Source organism: Nerophis ophidion, linkage group LG06 (assembly GCF_033978795.1).
Source record: "Nerophis ophidion isolate RoL-2023_Sa linkage group LG06, RoL_Noph_v1.0, whole genome shotgun sequence".
In the NCBI taxonomy this organism is placed as follows: Eukaryota; Metazoa; Chordata; class Actinopteri; order Syngnathiformes; family Syngnathidae; genus Nerophis; species Nerophis ophidion.
In genome coordinates this window covers 50,924,414-50,941,211 of record NC_084616.1, presented here as the reverse complement: position 1 = coordinate 50,941,211, position 16,798 = coordinate 50,924,414, and the positions used below count along the sequence as shown (strand labels likewise).

General features: G+C 39.7%; 1 protein-coding gene across 3 annotated transcripts in view; it reads right to left on the bottom strand.

The window, feature by feature from the left end:
• The window catches only part of nkain4 (sodium/potassium transporting ATPase interacting 4), a 121,295-nt gene that overhangs the window by 15,836 nt on the left and 88,661 nt on the right, over positions 1-16,798 (bottom strand). For 2 of the 3 annotated variants that reach the window (XM_061904155.1, XM_061904156.1), the window contains exon 6: positions 2,957-3,041. The exons of the other annotated variant lie outside the window; for it this stretch is intronic. In XM_061904155.1, coding sequence (XP_061760139.1) covers positions 2,957-3,041 — 85 coding nt within the window. The remainder of the gene's footprint in view (positions 1-2,956; positions 3,042-16,798) is intronic. 3 annotated transcript variants of the gene reach the window in all.

Sequence of the window (16,798 nt, the reverse complement as noted above, 5' to 3'; positions counted from 1 at the left end):
TTGGAATTCCTGTCTTTTTTAAAGTGTCTCAATCAAACGTTACAATAATTGAACAGTGTTGACTAACATTGATTTATTTGTTAGGGCTGCTTGTTGTCACCTGTCACTCACAGAGTTGCATTGCAAAATCCTACAGAACTAATAGGTATGTGTTTATTTTTTTTATAGTTTATAGTTCAAATTGGATTTTAATTTTGCAAAGCATAGATTTGCTGAGCGCGCACCTTGGAGGGAACGTTGCATATAACACAAAACTATGAGGCAAAGACATGTTATATTCATTGGGTCCTTCAACAGGATAAAGCATATTTTTGAGTTTAACTTCCTAATTGTGTGGCAGGGACAACGCCACTATTAAAGTGAATTTGTCTTTAATGTGCATGAGAAAACACTTGTTGTGATTGATGAAGTGTTTTGGGGGACATTTGAATATGTACTCTTGAGGCAGGGTTTGATGTACAAACCCCGTTTCCATATGAGTTGGGAAATTGTGTTAGATGTAAATATAAACGGAATACAATGATTTGCAAATCCTTTTCAACTCATATTCAATTGAATGCACTACAAAGACAACGTTTGATGTTCAAACTCATAAACTTTTTTTTTTTTTGGCAAATAATAATTAACTTAGAATTTCATGGCTGCAACACGTGCCAAAGTAGTTGGGAAAGGACATGTTCACCACTGTGTTAAATCAGCTTTTCCTTTTTAACAACACTCAAACGTTTGGGAACTGAGTAAACTAATTGTTGAAGCTTTGAAAGTGTAATTCTTTCCCATTCTTGTTTTATGTAGAGCTTCAGTCGTACAACAGTCCGGGGTCTCCGCTGTCGTATTTCACGCTTCATAATGCGCCACACATTTTCGATGGGAGACAGGTTTGAACTCCAGGTGGGCCAGGAAAGTACCCGCACTCTTTTTTTATGAAGCCACGCTGTTGTAACACTTGTCTTGCTGAAATAAGCAGGGGCGTCCATGAAAACATTGCTTGGATGACAACATTTGTTGCTCCAAAACCTGTATGGACCATTCAGCATTAATGGTGCCTTCACAGATGTGTAATTTACCCATGCCTTGGGCACTAATACACCCCCATACCATCACAGATGCTGGCTTTTGAACTTTGTGCCTTTAACAATCCGAATGGTTATTTTCCTCTTTGTTCTGGAGGACACCACGTCCTCTGTTTCCAAATATAATTTGAAATGTGGACTCGTCAGACCACAGAACACCTTTCTACTTTGCATCAGTCCATCTTAGATGAGCTTGGGCCCAGCCAAGCCGGCGCCGTTTCAGGATATTATTGATAAATGGGTTTGGCTTTGCATAGTAGAGTTTTAACTGGCACTTACAGATGTAGCGACCAACTTTGGTAACTGACAGTGTTTTTTATGAAGTGTTCCTAAGCCCATGTGGTGATATCCTTTACATACCGATGTCGGTTTTTGATGCAGTACCACCAGAGGGATCAAAAGTCTGTAATATCATCGCTTATGTGCAGTGATTTCTCCAAATTCTCTGAACTTTTTGATGATTTTACGGACCGTAAATGGTAAAATCCCTAAATTCCTTGCAATAGCCCATTGAGAAATGTTGTTCTAAAACTGTTCAACAATTTGCTTACAAATTGGTGACCCTCGCCCCATCCTTGTTTGTGAATTACATAGCATTTCATGGAAGCTGCTTTTATACCCAATCATGGCACCCAACTGTTCCCAATTAGCCTGCACACCTGTGGGATGTTCCATAGAAGTGTTTGATGAGCATTCCTCAACTTCATCAGTATTTATTGCCACCTTTCCCAACCTCTTTGTCACGTGTTGCTGGCATCAAATCCTAAAGTTAATGATTATTTGAAAAAAAAAAAAAAGTTTATCAGTCTGAACATCAAATATGTTGTCTTTGTAGCATATTCAACTGAATATGGGTTGAAAATTATTTGCAAATCATTGTATTCCGTTTATTTTTACATCTAACACAATTTCCCTACTCATATGGAAACGGGGTTTGTAGGTATGTGAGCAATAAAAGCAAGGTGAATAATAACACGCGCCTGCTCATAGTCTCATTTAGAACAGGGGTTCTTAAACCTTTTTTTACCTTAGAACCCACATTTTCAACTACAAAGGGGCCAGTAGCCCACTCACATTTAACACTGAATTAGTAATCCTACTCTTGATTTTAAATTGTACATAACAACTATACCTAACCTACAAACAGTTTGCAACCATGGCAAATTATATCAAACCGTTAATCACAAAGTGTTCATTTTGCACATAGACATTTGGCTTCGGTCAGGCTGATTGGAAAAATAAATACTAACCAAATAAGCTGCAGGGACTCATAAATAACTGACAAAAAATGAATCTATTTTGAAATTATGCAGTGCACTCTTGATTTTAAATTGTACATAACAACTATATCTAACCTACAAACAGTTTGCAACCATGTCAAATTATATCAAACCGTTAATCACAAAGTGTTCATTTTGCACATAGACATTTGGCTTCGGTCAGGCTGATTGGAAAAATAAATACTAACCAAATAAGCTGCAGGGACTCATAAATAACTGACAAAAAATGAATCTATTTATTTTGAAATTATGCAGTGCTAAAACAATTGAATTAAATTAATAATGAATATGTTTGTACACTAAACTTTCAATTCAAGAGAAAATGAGAAAACAGTTTCACCATTATAGTTAAGAAACTTCTCTACGACTTTAGCTCCAGACTTCCTCTGTTTGTCTCATATTGTCATCACTGCCACAATTGGTGGAAAAGTGTATTACAACTGAGTACCTCCGAGGCCCATACAAAGCACAGCTGAGAAAGAGATATTTTTTGGTGGCTCTCTAGGAGTGCTTGCGACCCAACATTGGGCCCTATGGTAAAGAACACTGATTTAGAACACGGATGCACATACACACACACACACACATATATGGCTTACTTACAGAGACATTGGCTTTAGCAGATGATGGGATGGTTTCTCATTGACATGGTAGAGTGGCAATGGGTCAAATCCACCAATAAAATCAACTGAAAACAAAGGATTGAACATAAAATGAATAAAAAGACGGACAAAGAGTGCATATAAATAACACAACTAGAATGGTATGAAAACAGGGTGGGCATGGAAACAAAACATGCTGCGTTTATTTTTAGAGCCGGAGAAAACATAGGAAAAAAGAAAAAAGAATAAAAGTGTTTTTATTTTTAATCTGTGCTTTGCTGTTTGAGCCGCAGGGAGCAAGGAAACAGGTGGAAGCTGCCCTCTTGTCAAAATAGTCTTGGCATTTTTACCGCTCACACACTGAGGTGACCTTGGCTTCACCCGCACGCCAAACACACCAATAGCTCACTTGATTTCCTCACTTAAGAGGTCAGACGCGAGACGAGGGAGAGACGAGCAAGCAGGGGGTGTGCCACAACAGACGGAAAATTGCTGCTGATTGTGTGGTCTATCCTGAGAGATGCTTTCTAGATTCAGGAGAAGCTTCTCGGGTGTTGTTGAGACACACAGGCACAGAGAGGGGAACATGGGAGTCACGCTTTGTGGTTTGACTGACAGGAGAAATACGTCAAAGGTGTGCGTATGAAAGATCATGCTTGTCCAGAAGTTGGAAGACTCAGCACACACAAATTGGAAAGAACAACTGATACTAGCGATAGTGTGATTCAAATGCCGGCTTTCGCTCTCTGGGATAAAATCAGGGCGACATCCTGCAAACCAAACACTGATGGTGGAAAATGACACAGGCCCACCCTGGAAACTAATGTAAGGCCAGATCAGGTCCATCCTGATAAGAGGAGGCAGTGGTGGTCTGCTGAATACTGATAGGTTTTCAGGATATGGGCAGGGAGTCTCTTGGGGGGCTGCAAGGGGTCTGGCCCTTTCCTCTGCTCCTGTCCTTTTTCCTGTCACTTTTGTCTTAGACGGTCACAGAATCAATTGGATTGGAAATATTTGTAACTCAATCAAAATATTCCGTAGTGTCCCAATAAGTTGACAAAAAACAGTTCTAACAGAGAAAATGATCTTGTTTTCAACTGTGTACACACACAAGAAGTGATAAGCACGTACTGTAGGTCACGAGTGGAGGACTCTGTAGTGAGGTGATGCAAACAGACTATGTTTGCACTGCAGGCCAAAGTGGACCAAATGCGATTTTTCAACATCCAATTTCTTTTCAGCTGACAGTTTAGATTACAATTGAAATTTGATCTTTATCAGACTCCAATGTAAACGCGCACAGGCTCCAATGTGGCCCCAATGTGGCCCCAATGTCTCTTGCATGCGTAGTTCAATAAAGTGAAAACAAAGAACAGATTCCGTAAATGAACAAGGAAGTCGCTACTACCACTACAAAATACATTAAAAGTCGCCACACCTTAAAAATTTGTTTTTTTTTCCCCACATAAAAATACATAAAAGTAATATAATGTTTAATTGGATATAGTATATTATTGTATAAAGTGTGATATATTTGGGAAGATTTTAATCTTCTTATGGCTACCTGCACTGGCTTCCTGTGCACTTCAGATGTGACTTTAAGGTTTTACTACTTACGTATAAAATACTACATGGTCTAGCTCCATCCTATCTTGCAGATTGTATTGTACCATATGTCCCGTCAAGAAATCTGCATTCAAAAGACTCCGGCTTATCAGTGATTCCTAAAGCCCAAAAAAAGTCTGCGGGCTATAGAGCGTTTTCCGTTCGGGCTCCAGTACTCTGGAATGGCCTCCCGGTAACAGTTGGAGATGCTACCTCAGTAGAAGCATTTAAGTCTCACCTTAAAACTCATTTGTATACTCTAGCCTTTAAATAGACCTCCTTTTTAGACCAGTTGATCTGCCGCTTCTTTTCTTTTTCTCCTCTGTCCCCCCTTCCCTTGTGGAGGGGTCAGTTCCGATGACCATGGATGAAGTACTGGCTGTCCAGTGTCGGGACCCAGGATGGACCGCTCGCCTGTGTATCGGTTGGGGACATCTCTACGATGCTGATCCGACTCCGCTTGGGATGGTTTCCTGTGGACGGGACTCTTGCTGTTGTCTTGGATCCGCTTTGAAGTGAACTCTCGCGGCTGTGTTGGAGCCACTATAGATTGAACTTTCACAGTATCATGTTAGACCCGCTCGACATCCATTGCTTTCGGTCCCCTGGGGGGGGGGGGGGGGGGGTGGGGTTGCCCACATTTAAGGTCCTCTCCAAGGTTTCTCATAGTCATCGTTGTCACTGGCGTCCCACTGGGTGTGAATTCTCCTTGCCCACTGGGTGTGAGTTTTTCTTGCTCTTATGTGGGTTCTTCCGAGGATGTCGTAGTGGTTTGTACAGTCCTTTGAGACATTTGTGATTTAGGGCTATATAAATAAACATTGATTGATTGATTGACTGTTAAGTAGAGGAAACATAGACATCAGGGTGGCTCTACGGTAGTTTTATTTTTCAACTCTCTTACGTAAAAATACTTCCACAATGTACGCAAGATTAAAGAAAATACGTCACAGTGTCCGTTGCGATCCTTCAACAATTTCTATTTCTTCAGAATCAAAATATATATTCATACATCACATATAGCCTATTATTTGGGCACTATTGACTAGTGATGCACCAAAAATTCGGCCTATGAACAAGGACATTTCTCACTGAAACCGGATGTTGTGATATAGTATCCACTTAAGCTGGCGGGCTGCGTCTTTCCCCGCGCACACGAATGACGCAGCTTGCCCAAAGCTGACGTCACATATGGGTCGGGTCGCATTGCTGTTTGGACTGAAGTTACATTTGAAAAGATCACATTCCAATCAGATTTGTGCTGCCTCCTGATGTGGCCTGAATCTAATGACAAAAGATCGGATTTGAAGAATTTTGGAGCGGTTATGGTAGCAAAAAATATCCAATTTGTGTAACTTGAAGACAAAAAAATCAGATTCGGTGTGCAGTGTAAACAGGGCCATAGGTGATGGGTATGGTTCATCTTGACAGGCTGACAGTGATATGAAACACTGAGCGACATTGGGAGACACAATGAGGGAGAAGATGGGTTGGAAGGATGACAAGACAAAAGTAAGTGTAGGAGAAACGGGGATAAAATATGATGAGGCATTGCAGAGAAATGGAAATAACATGCAGGTAAGCAGCTTAAGATATCCCAAATTGTCAAGTTAGAAGACATATGCAAAGCTGCAGCAACTATGTTTGTAAAACGTACTGTAAGACAGTGTTTTTGAACCACTGTGCCACGGCACATGCCGTGAGATATTGTCTGCTGTAACGAGGGAAATAATGCAACTTCACCTAATTGGTAAAAAATATATATTTTTGCAAATCAGTAATTATAATCTGCAAATAATGTGCCGTTGATTAGTGTCTGTGCTGTGTAGAACTCGGCAGGGTGGCAGCAATTGCTTTGTAAAAGTCGGAATGTGTCGGGTGAGACGAGGATGGTTTATTGTGATGCCAATATGCAGACCACAGCGGGAGGCAGCGTGCAGGTAAAAAGGTATGTAATGCTTAAACCAAAAATGAACGAAAGGGAAAGGAAAAGGTAATGGCTATGCAAAGCAAAAGTAAAACTTAACTGGCTACAAAGTAAACAGAAACAAAATGCTGGACGACAGCAAAAACTTACGGTGTCCACAAAGTAGAGCCGTACATGACATGACAATCAACAATGTCCACACAAAAAATGATAGCAACATCTTAAATAGTCTTGCTAGCTAACACAAACCAGGTGCTGGGAATAGCCCTCACAGGAAAACATGAAACTGATACAGGAAAACACCAATAAAACAGGGAGGGCCACCAAAATAACAGCGCAGGACGAGAACTAAAGCACTACACACAGGAAAACACAAACTCAAAATAAGGCACGACAACGTGGTGGAGAATAATTTTTTAACATTTTTTGTTGGTGGTGTGCCTCCGTATTTTTAAATGAAAAAAATGTGCCTTGCCTCAAAAATTTTTGAAAAACACTGCTGTAAGAGATTTAAAAGAGAACCTCATTGCCTTTCCCCCTTTTTTTTAATAACGTTTACCCGAAAGGGACAATCGGAAGAAAATGGATGGATGTTAAGAGAATTGGAATTGATTTATGCAGAACACACTAAATGAAGGTGGCTAGGAAATAATCTGGTAAAATATGTCAAATGCAAATTATGGCCTAAAGGGGATCTATGAAGATTTTTGTATTTTCTGTCCTGCATTTTGTGTTTGCAATGTTAAACAATGCCTCAGCGTCAAATCACAAGTTTCATGCATTTGGGTATGAGACTGCACGCGGGTTTGGATGCCTCCGTTCATGGTGTTTTGGAATTTGGCTACGTTGTGACGTCACTAATTTAGAGTATTCAGGTATGCTCTCAGCCTGAGGGGTAGGAGTTCCTCTCTTTATGCATCAAACTATGAGGAAACACAAAAAAGCTAGGATAAAGTGTTATTTTCGTCTAATATTTGCATACGTAAAATAGCATCATTGTTGGATTTACTATGTGTATTTGTTATGTGTATATGTATTTATGGCGGGCTTGCTTGGGAATTTTAAGATGGGCGTGGCTACCACTGTCAGGTGACTACTTAGGTAGCTTTTAAAAATGGCGTCATTGTTCGTTTGGTAAAAAACAGCGTGCTTCGTCACCAGCATACCCCACTGGTAAGGTCATTTTATGTCCACTTTTCTTGGTTAGATCAGCTGAACTATTGTTTGAATTCCATGCTTGCTCGCATCCTTTCTTTTTTGTTTGTTGTGTGTTCGCTAAGTCCGCGGCGCTTGTTGTGCGGCTGGCTGGCTGTTTGACAGCCAGAGCAAACACTCACTGTTTTAGCTTTTGGGGCTTCACGGTGGAAGAGGGGTTAGTGCGTCTGCCTCACAATACGAAGGTCCTGCAGTCCTGGGTTCAAATCCAGGCTTGGGATCTTTCTGTGTGGAGTTTGCATGTTCTCCCCGTGAATGCGTGGGTTCCCTCCGGGTACTCCGGCTTCCTCCCACTTCCAAAGGCATGCACCTGGGGATAGGTTGATTGGCAACACAAAAAATTGGCCCTAGTGTGTGAATGTGAGTGTGAATGTTGTCTGTCTATCTGTGTTGGTCCTGCGATGAGGTGGCGACTTGTCCAGGGTGTACCCCGCCTTCCGCCCGATTGTAGCTGAGATAGGCGCCAGCGCCCCCCGCCACCCCGAAAGGGAATAAGCGGTAGAAAATGGATGGATGGATGTTTTAGCTTTTGAACGACATTGGCAAAATGATTAAGTTAAAGGGTACAACCACAGCAATGTGCGGATTGAAAACTGTTGTATAAGAGTGTTGTCACGTTGTGTGTGTCCGGCTGAATTTGAGTGATCGTAGGTACATAATGTTTTGACCGGGTGAATGTTTATGAAGTAGATTTTCGACCAAATCTGGAAAATAATTGAGATTATGTTTTTCTTTAAGATATATAATCAACGGTTGACTTTTTCGAAAGGTCAAATTAATTTTGATACTTTTGGAAAGGGTGGGGCGTGGTTTCATTTGCAATTTGGAATGCCACCACAAAAAAAAAAAAAACAGGTTAGAAAAATGACTTAAAATTTAGCATATCCGATAAATATTATCTGGACCACAAGAAAGTGTTTTAAATGTACATTAATATCGTTATAGTTCCTCGTTGTCTGCATGTCTAGTCAAACATAGCACAGATTCTGACTTATATTATTGTTCATCATAGACTCAATCTTTGAAATACATAATACATATAATTGATGTTATTGCTCGTAATTAAGGATCTTGAGCAACATTAATAGAATGGTGTTGGTAAAAAAAATACAGTACCATTAGGGTAGACTTGTTAGTGTTTGGATGTAAATTTAGTGCAGCTCTTCCTTAAATATACAATTACATTACACCAACAATTCCAAACTGGGCCTGTTCAATTTTCCCTATTGTGAAAGAGAAACATTTCTCGATTGAAATAAAAACATAACCGTGAAACACGTTGGAACCTTCATAACTTGCGGAAATCTTACCACATACTCGTCATCCAACTACAAAAGCCTCCAGTTACACAGTTCAGCTGTACAGGATTTATGAGTAGATGTGACTCAGCACATATAGAGCAAATATATAATTAGCAGACATGTGAAAGCGAGCTTATCCCAGCGCGAGACGGCTAACTCTACTGTATGACCTACTTTACAAAGAGGATTTTCCCCACTGCTCGCATTGATGGTGTGTCTGCGAGTCACTGATAAGTCAGTGTTAAGATTCACAACGCAACACGGACAATGTCAGCCGCATGCCCAGCTTAACACACATAGATCAGTTTATGCTATGTTTGTTAAATGATGCTTATTAACTGACCGATAGTGTCTAGTTGCTTTTTTGCATATGTTCAATAATGTGTGTGTGATTCACGAGCTTAGGCACATAAATCTCTACTCATTCAGCTCCTTAGAGTGCCCAGCATGAGAGAACACTCTTGTCTGTCTTTTGATATTTGCATATGCCCCATATTTTCTCGGATTAGACTTATATTTAGACAAACCTTATTGAAATTAACAAATTAAATTGTTCATACAATTTTTTAATTAACAAAAAAATTCAAACATTAAAAAAGAATGTTTTTACCTCCATATTTGGCTCTCTAGACACTCTTAACTCTGACAAACCTAAGTCAGGGTAAAAGCAAAACAAACTGCAAGTAAGAGAATGGATATAACTTTCCTCCAGAAGGTCTTATATTTGTTTATATCAGGGGTCACCAACGCGGTGCCCGCGGGCACCAGGTAGCCCATGAGGACCAGATGAGTAGCCTGCTGGCCTGTTCTAAAAATGGCTCAAATAGCAGCACTTACCAGTGAGCTGCCTCAATTTTCTAAAATTTTATTTATTTACTAGCAAGCTGGTCTTGCTCTGCTCGAAATGTGTAATTCTAAGAGAGACAAAACTCAAATAGAATTTTAAAATCCAACAAAATATTTCAAAGACTTGGTCTTCACTTGTTTAAATACATTCATTTATTTTTTTACTTTGCTTCTTATAACTTTCGGAAAGACAATTTTAGAGAAAAAAATGATTTTAGGATTTTTAAACACATACACCTTTTTACCTTTTAAATTCCTTCCTCTTCTTTCCTGACCATTTAAATCAATGTTATAGTATTTTTTTTTTTTTATTGTAAAGAATAATAAATACATTTTGATTTAATTCTTCATTTTAGCTTCTGTTTTTTTGACGAAGAATATCTGTGAAATCTTTCTTCACACTAATTATGATTAAAATAAAATACAAATATTCTGGAAAGTATAGAAAATCTGTAGAATCAAATTTAAATCTTATTTCAAAATCTTTTGAATTTATTTAAAAAAAAAATTCTGGAAAATCTAAAAGAAATATAGTCTGGTCCAATTTGTTATATATTCTAACAAAATGCAGATTGGAATTTAATTTATTTAAAACGTCATCAAAATTATAAAATTAATCTTAATCAGGAAAAATTACTAATGATGTTCCATGAATTATTTTTTATAATCTTTTCAATAGATTCCAATTAGCTAGTTTTTTTCTTTTTTCGGTTGAATTTTAAATTTTGAAGAGTCGAAATTGAACGTAAACTATGTTTCAAAATGTTCTTTACATTTTTTTTCATGTTTTCTCTTCTTTTAAACCGTTCAATTACGTGTTTTTTTCATCATTTATTCTCTGCAAAATACCTTCCGTAAAAGGGAAAAAAAATGTACGACGGAATGACCAACAGAGATACACATTTTTATATATATATATATATATATATATATATATATATATATATACAGATTTATTTATTAAAGGTAAATTGAGCGAATTGGCTATTTCTGGCATTTTTTTTTAAGTGTGTATCAAACTGGTAGCCCTTCGCATTAATCAGTACCCAAGAAGTAGCTCTTGGTTTCAAAAAGGTTGGTGACCCCTGGTCTATATAATGTCAGATGAAACAAAAATTTGGCCACAATAACCAGCAATATGTTTGGAAGAGAAAAGGTAAGGCCTTTAATCCCAAGAACACCATTCCCACCATCAAGCATCGTGGTAGTGGTGGTATTATGCTCTGGGCCTGTTTTGCTGCCAATTGAACTGGTGATTTAAATGGGACAATGAAAAAGGAGGATGACCTCCAAATTCTTCAGGACAACCTAAAATCATCAGCCCGGAGGTTGGGTCTTGGGTGCAGTTTGGTGTTCCAACAGAACAATGACCCCAAACACAGGTCAAAAGTGGTAAAGGAATGGCTAAATCAGGCTAGAATGAAGGTTTTAGAATGACCTTCCCAAAGTTCTGACTTAAACGTGTGGACAATGCTGAAGAAACATGTCCATGTCAGAAAACTATCACATTTATCTGAAATGAACCAATTATGTCAAGAGGAGTGTTCAAAAATTAATCCAGAAGCTTGCGGATGGCTACTAAAAGAGCCTTATTACACTAAAACTTGCCAAAGGAAATGTAACCAAATATTAACATTGCTGTATGTATACTTTTGATGGGTCACAATTTCAGTAGACCCATAATAAATTCATAAAAGAACCAAACTTTAGTAATTGCTGTGAAGTAGAAAGGAGTAGGATTAAATACGATTTGCTTCTTCCTAATCATTTTCGGAGATGTTGTAAGGAAAACAAATGAAAATATGTACAATATGTTATGTATCATTTTGAAACTTTATACATGTTCAAAAAAAACTTAACGTTCAAACTTCAAAATCAATACAATAGTTAAAAGTACACAGATACGACATGTAGCAGGTAAACCACACATTGTTAGAGATAAAACACAAATTCTAGCAATTTGTTACTAAATTAAGACATTTCACTGCCATTAGTTTGCGCTGCGTGGGCAGTTTAGACTCCGCTAATATTTGACATGAAGCAGACCTGCTGTGTGCTTGTTTACGTACAGTATCTGTATGTTCACAGCAGTGGACCTAGTTAACCCCATTACCTTTAAACTTATTGTGCAGGTCTGTATTATTGTTATTTTAATGTTTACCTAAGTTTGAAGCGCAGGTGGTCTTGCCACATTTGGTGAGGCATGTTTCAAAGCACTGCTTGCAGTGTGGAGCTTCCGTTTTTAAAAAACGTCACCTTGATCGATAGTTTTGAAGCCCAAATACCTCCATATTGCGTTTCACGCACACTCTTTATTAACCAGCAGAAAGCCTTTATTTGCCATATTTCCTATCCCCTCTGTTTCTGCCTGTGCGCTCAGTGAATGTGTGAGCGCTAACAAACTCAATATGCTCCTCGGCTCAGGAACGTCCCTGCATCACGGCAGCATGCGGATGAACATAAATACCAGTATTTTTCAAAGGCAGTATAGTATCGTTTTCAATTAATTTGTACCACAGTACTTTATTAGTACCGGTATACCGTACAACCCTAGTTCATACAGTAGCATGCTCACAGCCAGATTAGAATTTCATGTGAAAATTATGCAATATTTGTTTGAACATGCCAGCACATCAACATTTTTAAAAACACTTAGACTCTTTATTAATTACTCAATATATTATTGCATTCCAGGAGAGCCACTTGCAATATATTCGGTGTTAATGTGCCGCAAACCAACAGCGGCTGTTTCTCTGAATTGCGAAGCTGATGCTTTAGTGACAGTAACACAATGTGACAGTAATAGGTGGCGAAATCATCACCGAGATTCATTAATAGACATCCTTACATATACAAATATAAATACGAAGCATTCAATGCATCTGAAAAAAAAGTGAATTTTGTTTACTTGCCTCAATTTATTAACTTGTTGAAATTAAATGCAAGAAAAGCCAGAACGACCACCTCTAAGGCCATGTCTACACTAAGTCGTTTAACCACTTAAACAAATAATTATTTATTCTAAGCCCCATATCAGCCACACTAAACCAGCGTTTAAGGTCCCCCTCCTCGGACAAATTTTTACACGGGTAAGTCAGCCGTGTATTTCTTGAATCTCCGGCGGAACTCCCCTGACGGAATAAAGTACTATCTAATCTAATCTAATTTACAGTAGCTTTGTATAGACTCATTGATCGTTTACAAAGTGAGTTCGGAGAGGACGTGACGCCAGAAAGAACGCGCCACAGCCAGTTTCATAATAAAGATGATTTGTAGCTTGGCGCTAACCACTGGAAATATGAAGGCAAGTTATCCAGACATGCCCGTGTTTCTCTTTCTTCTACATGTACGGACGCTTGTGGAAATCCCACATGAAAACCTTAAGAGAATGCGATTGCAGCTATTTCGGATACAACACTTCTCAGACTGCAATAGAACTTTCCAATGTCAGCTGTGATTCTACTTAGCGAAAAACTTTGTCCATTTGTCGAAGGAGAGACAACGAGAATGCGATTCCCCTGGAGATGTTAAAAAAAAAAAAGGAGCGCGTGCTTTGTATTACCTCGCCGTCGAGGGAAAAATACGGAAAAAAGTGAATGCATTTGGACTGGCAAAGCAGACTCTATCAGATATTTTCCGCCATGTATGTCACGGACTCAACCTCTAGGTCCAGAGTATATAAAGTCACCAAAAACAAATGGACAATGAAGGTGAAGGCAAAAGAGTGAGGAGTGTCCTAACCAGATATCTAGATCCCTAGTTTGATTAATGTAAAATGTTATTTGTTTATGTGTCTAATAAATATTTTATTAATTTATGATGTCTCAGGTGTGATTCAGTACAATAAGGCCCCACATCACACTGGATTCCAGTTATTTGAAATACCACAACACCGGATATTGTTCAGATTATTTTCATTTAAGAACTCGCACACAAAGAAACACTGGAGATGACCGTGACGTGCATTTTTCGCGCATGAGTACTTGATCGCGTTGCGCCCGTGGACGGAGGGGGTTAGGGTCTTAGACGGTGGCATTGTTGTGTGTGGACAATGATAAGGTTAGGTGTGATTTACCCTGGATAACCTTTTCCGGCTTAGTGTAAACGGGGCCTAAGTGTCGCCAAAGTATCCACAGGATGTAGAAATGAAGTTGGCAATGCACATTTCCACAGTTAGAGTGGCTGTGCCAGCAATCTGAGGGTTAATGGTCAATCCCCACCTTCTACCATCCTAGTCACATCCGTTGTGTCCTTGGGCAAGACACTTCACCCTTGCTCCTGATGGGACCTGGTGAGCGCCTTGCATGGCAGCTCCCACCGTCAGTGTGTGAATGTGTGTGTGACTGGGCGAATGTGGAAATACTGTCAAAGCGCTTTGGGCTCCTTAAAAAGGGGTAGAAAAGCGCTATACAAGTACAACCCATTTAACATTTACCATCTAGTTCACTTTTGAGACATCTCAACTTTGCAGTGAAAAGTTTTTGTGCGTATACGCACTCTTAATACATTAGGCCCCTGGACTTTTAATACTATGTCAAAACAGTGCTAAAATCCAATGCCAAAAACACACTGTGCACATAGCCTCAATGCAAGCATGCGCGGAGTCAACTTGCGTGCATAAGCGAGGCCGCCGCGCGAACTGCGTTGTTTTCCTTGAGCGTGGACACTGTCTGTACTTGCAATCTGTCTTTCTCTTTCTCCAGGCATGTGACATTCCACCCTTTGGCATTTGGTGGAAGGTACTAACTAAACACCCTAGCAACTCCTCTCCTTTCTGATTGGTAATTTTAAAGGCCTACTGAAATGCGATTTTCTTATTTAAACGGGGATAGCAAGTCCATTCTATGTGTCATACTTGATAATTTTGCAATATTGCCATATTTTTGCTGAAAGGATTTAGTAGAGAATATCGACGATAAAGTTTTCAACTTTTAGTCGTTAACAGAAAAGCCCTGCCTTTACCGTAAGTCGCAGACGGTGACGTCACCCGTTGTTGGCTCCTCACATCCTCACATTGTTTATAATGGGAGCCTTCAACAAAAAGAGCTATTCGGACCGAGAAAACGACAATTTCCCCATTAATTTGAGCGAGGATGAAAGATTCGTGTTTGATATTGATAGCGACGGACTAGAAAAAAAAAAAAAACGCGATTGCATTGGGACGGATTCAGGTGTTTTTAGACACATTTATTAGGATAATTCTGGGAAATCCCTTATCTTTCTATTGTGTTGCTAGTGTTTTAGTGAGTTTAACAGTACCTGATAATCGGAGGTGTGTGTCCACGGGTGTCTTGACGCCAGTGTCTCAGGGAAGTCGACGGCAGCTTTATGGACGGCGCAAGCTCAGCTGATCTCCGGTAAGAAGCGACTTTTTACCACAATTTTCTCACCGAAACATGCTGGTTGACATTCAGTCGGGATCCATGTTGGCTTGACCGCTGTGATCCATAGTAAAGTTTCACCTCCGGGAATTTTAAACAGGGAATCACCGTGTGTTTGTGTGGCTAAAGGCTAAAGCTTCCCAACTCCATCTTTCTCCATTATTAATTGAGCAAATTGCAAAAGATTCAGCAACACAGATCTCCAAAATACTGTGTAATTATGCGGTTAAAGCAAACTACTTTTAGCTGTGTGTGTGTGCAGCGCTAATATTTCCTAACAGTCCGTGATGTCACGCGTACACGTCATCATTACGTGACGTTTTCAAGAAAAAACTCCCGGGAAATTTTAAATTGCAATTTAGTCAACTAAAAAGGCCGTATTGGCATGTGTTGCAATGTTAATATTTCATCATTGATATATAAACTATCAGACTGCGTGCGTGGTGGGTAGTAGTGGGTTTCAGTAGGCCTTTAATTGGTCGAAGCCAATTAATTGTTTTAATTTTCAGCACTTTTCCTCAGAAGGAATGACATAACGGGTTATTTTGTCTAAACTTTAGTCTCTAAAGACAGTTGTCTAACAGGCAATGATCAGGTGACCATAGGCCTTTAAAGTGACCAATCAGGAAGGAGGGTTGCATCATGCATGGAGAAAAGCAAAGACACGTCGTGAGTGCAAACAGAGTCCACAGGCAAGCAAAAAGATGTTACACACACCGAAAGGCCAGGCAAATGCAGAGTGTAGCTTTTCCGCGCAATTCTATTGGCACTGTTTTGACGCCATACTTTAACTACTAAATAATCATAGTCACCCATAATACCATGTCGAAGTTTAATTTTGTTCCCATTTAGGGTACATGCTGTACCTACAAACTAGACACACTGTGAAAAGAACAACTCCATGGCTGCTGCCAGCAGAGAAGCTTTAAAAAGCATTAAGAGACATCAGAGGAAGGAGATGTAAAGAGAAGGAAGCTCTAAGGATGAGCAGAAATGCTGAGGCAGGAAGGGAGCTCAATGCAGAAAGTTGCTTTAATCTACACATCAAATGAGAATGGAAAATGAGAGCAAGGGCACCTGTCAGTGTGTGTGTGTTAGCGTATATGTGTGTGTGTGTGTGCGCGTGTGTTAGTGTGTGTGTGTGCGTGTGTGAACACAGAGCTGATTATAGTAACAAAGGTCTTGCAGTCAGAAGTGATGTAGCCATAATTTACTGCAGTTCAGCCTGGATCACAGAACCACTACATGTTAATTTACGCAGAGTCCATCCATCCATTCATTTTCTACCTCTAGTCCCTTTCGGGGTCGCGGGCAGTGCTGGAGCCTATCCCAGCTGCCTTCGGGCAAGAGGTGGGGTACACCCTGGACAAGTTGCCACCTCATCACGGGGCCAACGCAGATAGACATACAACATTCACACATTAGTTATCCATCCATTTTCTACCGCTTATTCCCTTTGGGGTCGCGGGGGGCGCTGGTGCCTATCTCAGCTACAATCGGGCGGAAGGCGCCCACACCCTGGAGAAGTCGCCACCTCATCGCAGGGCCAACACAGATAGACAGACAAC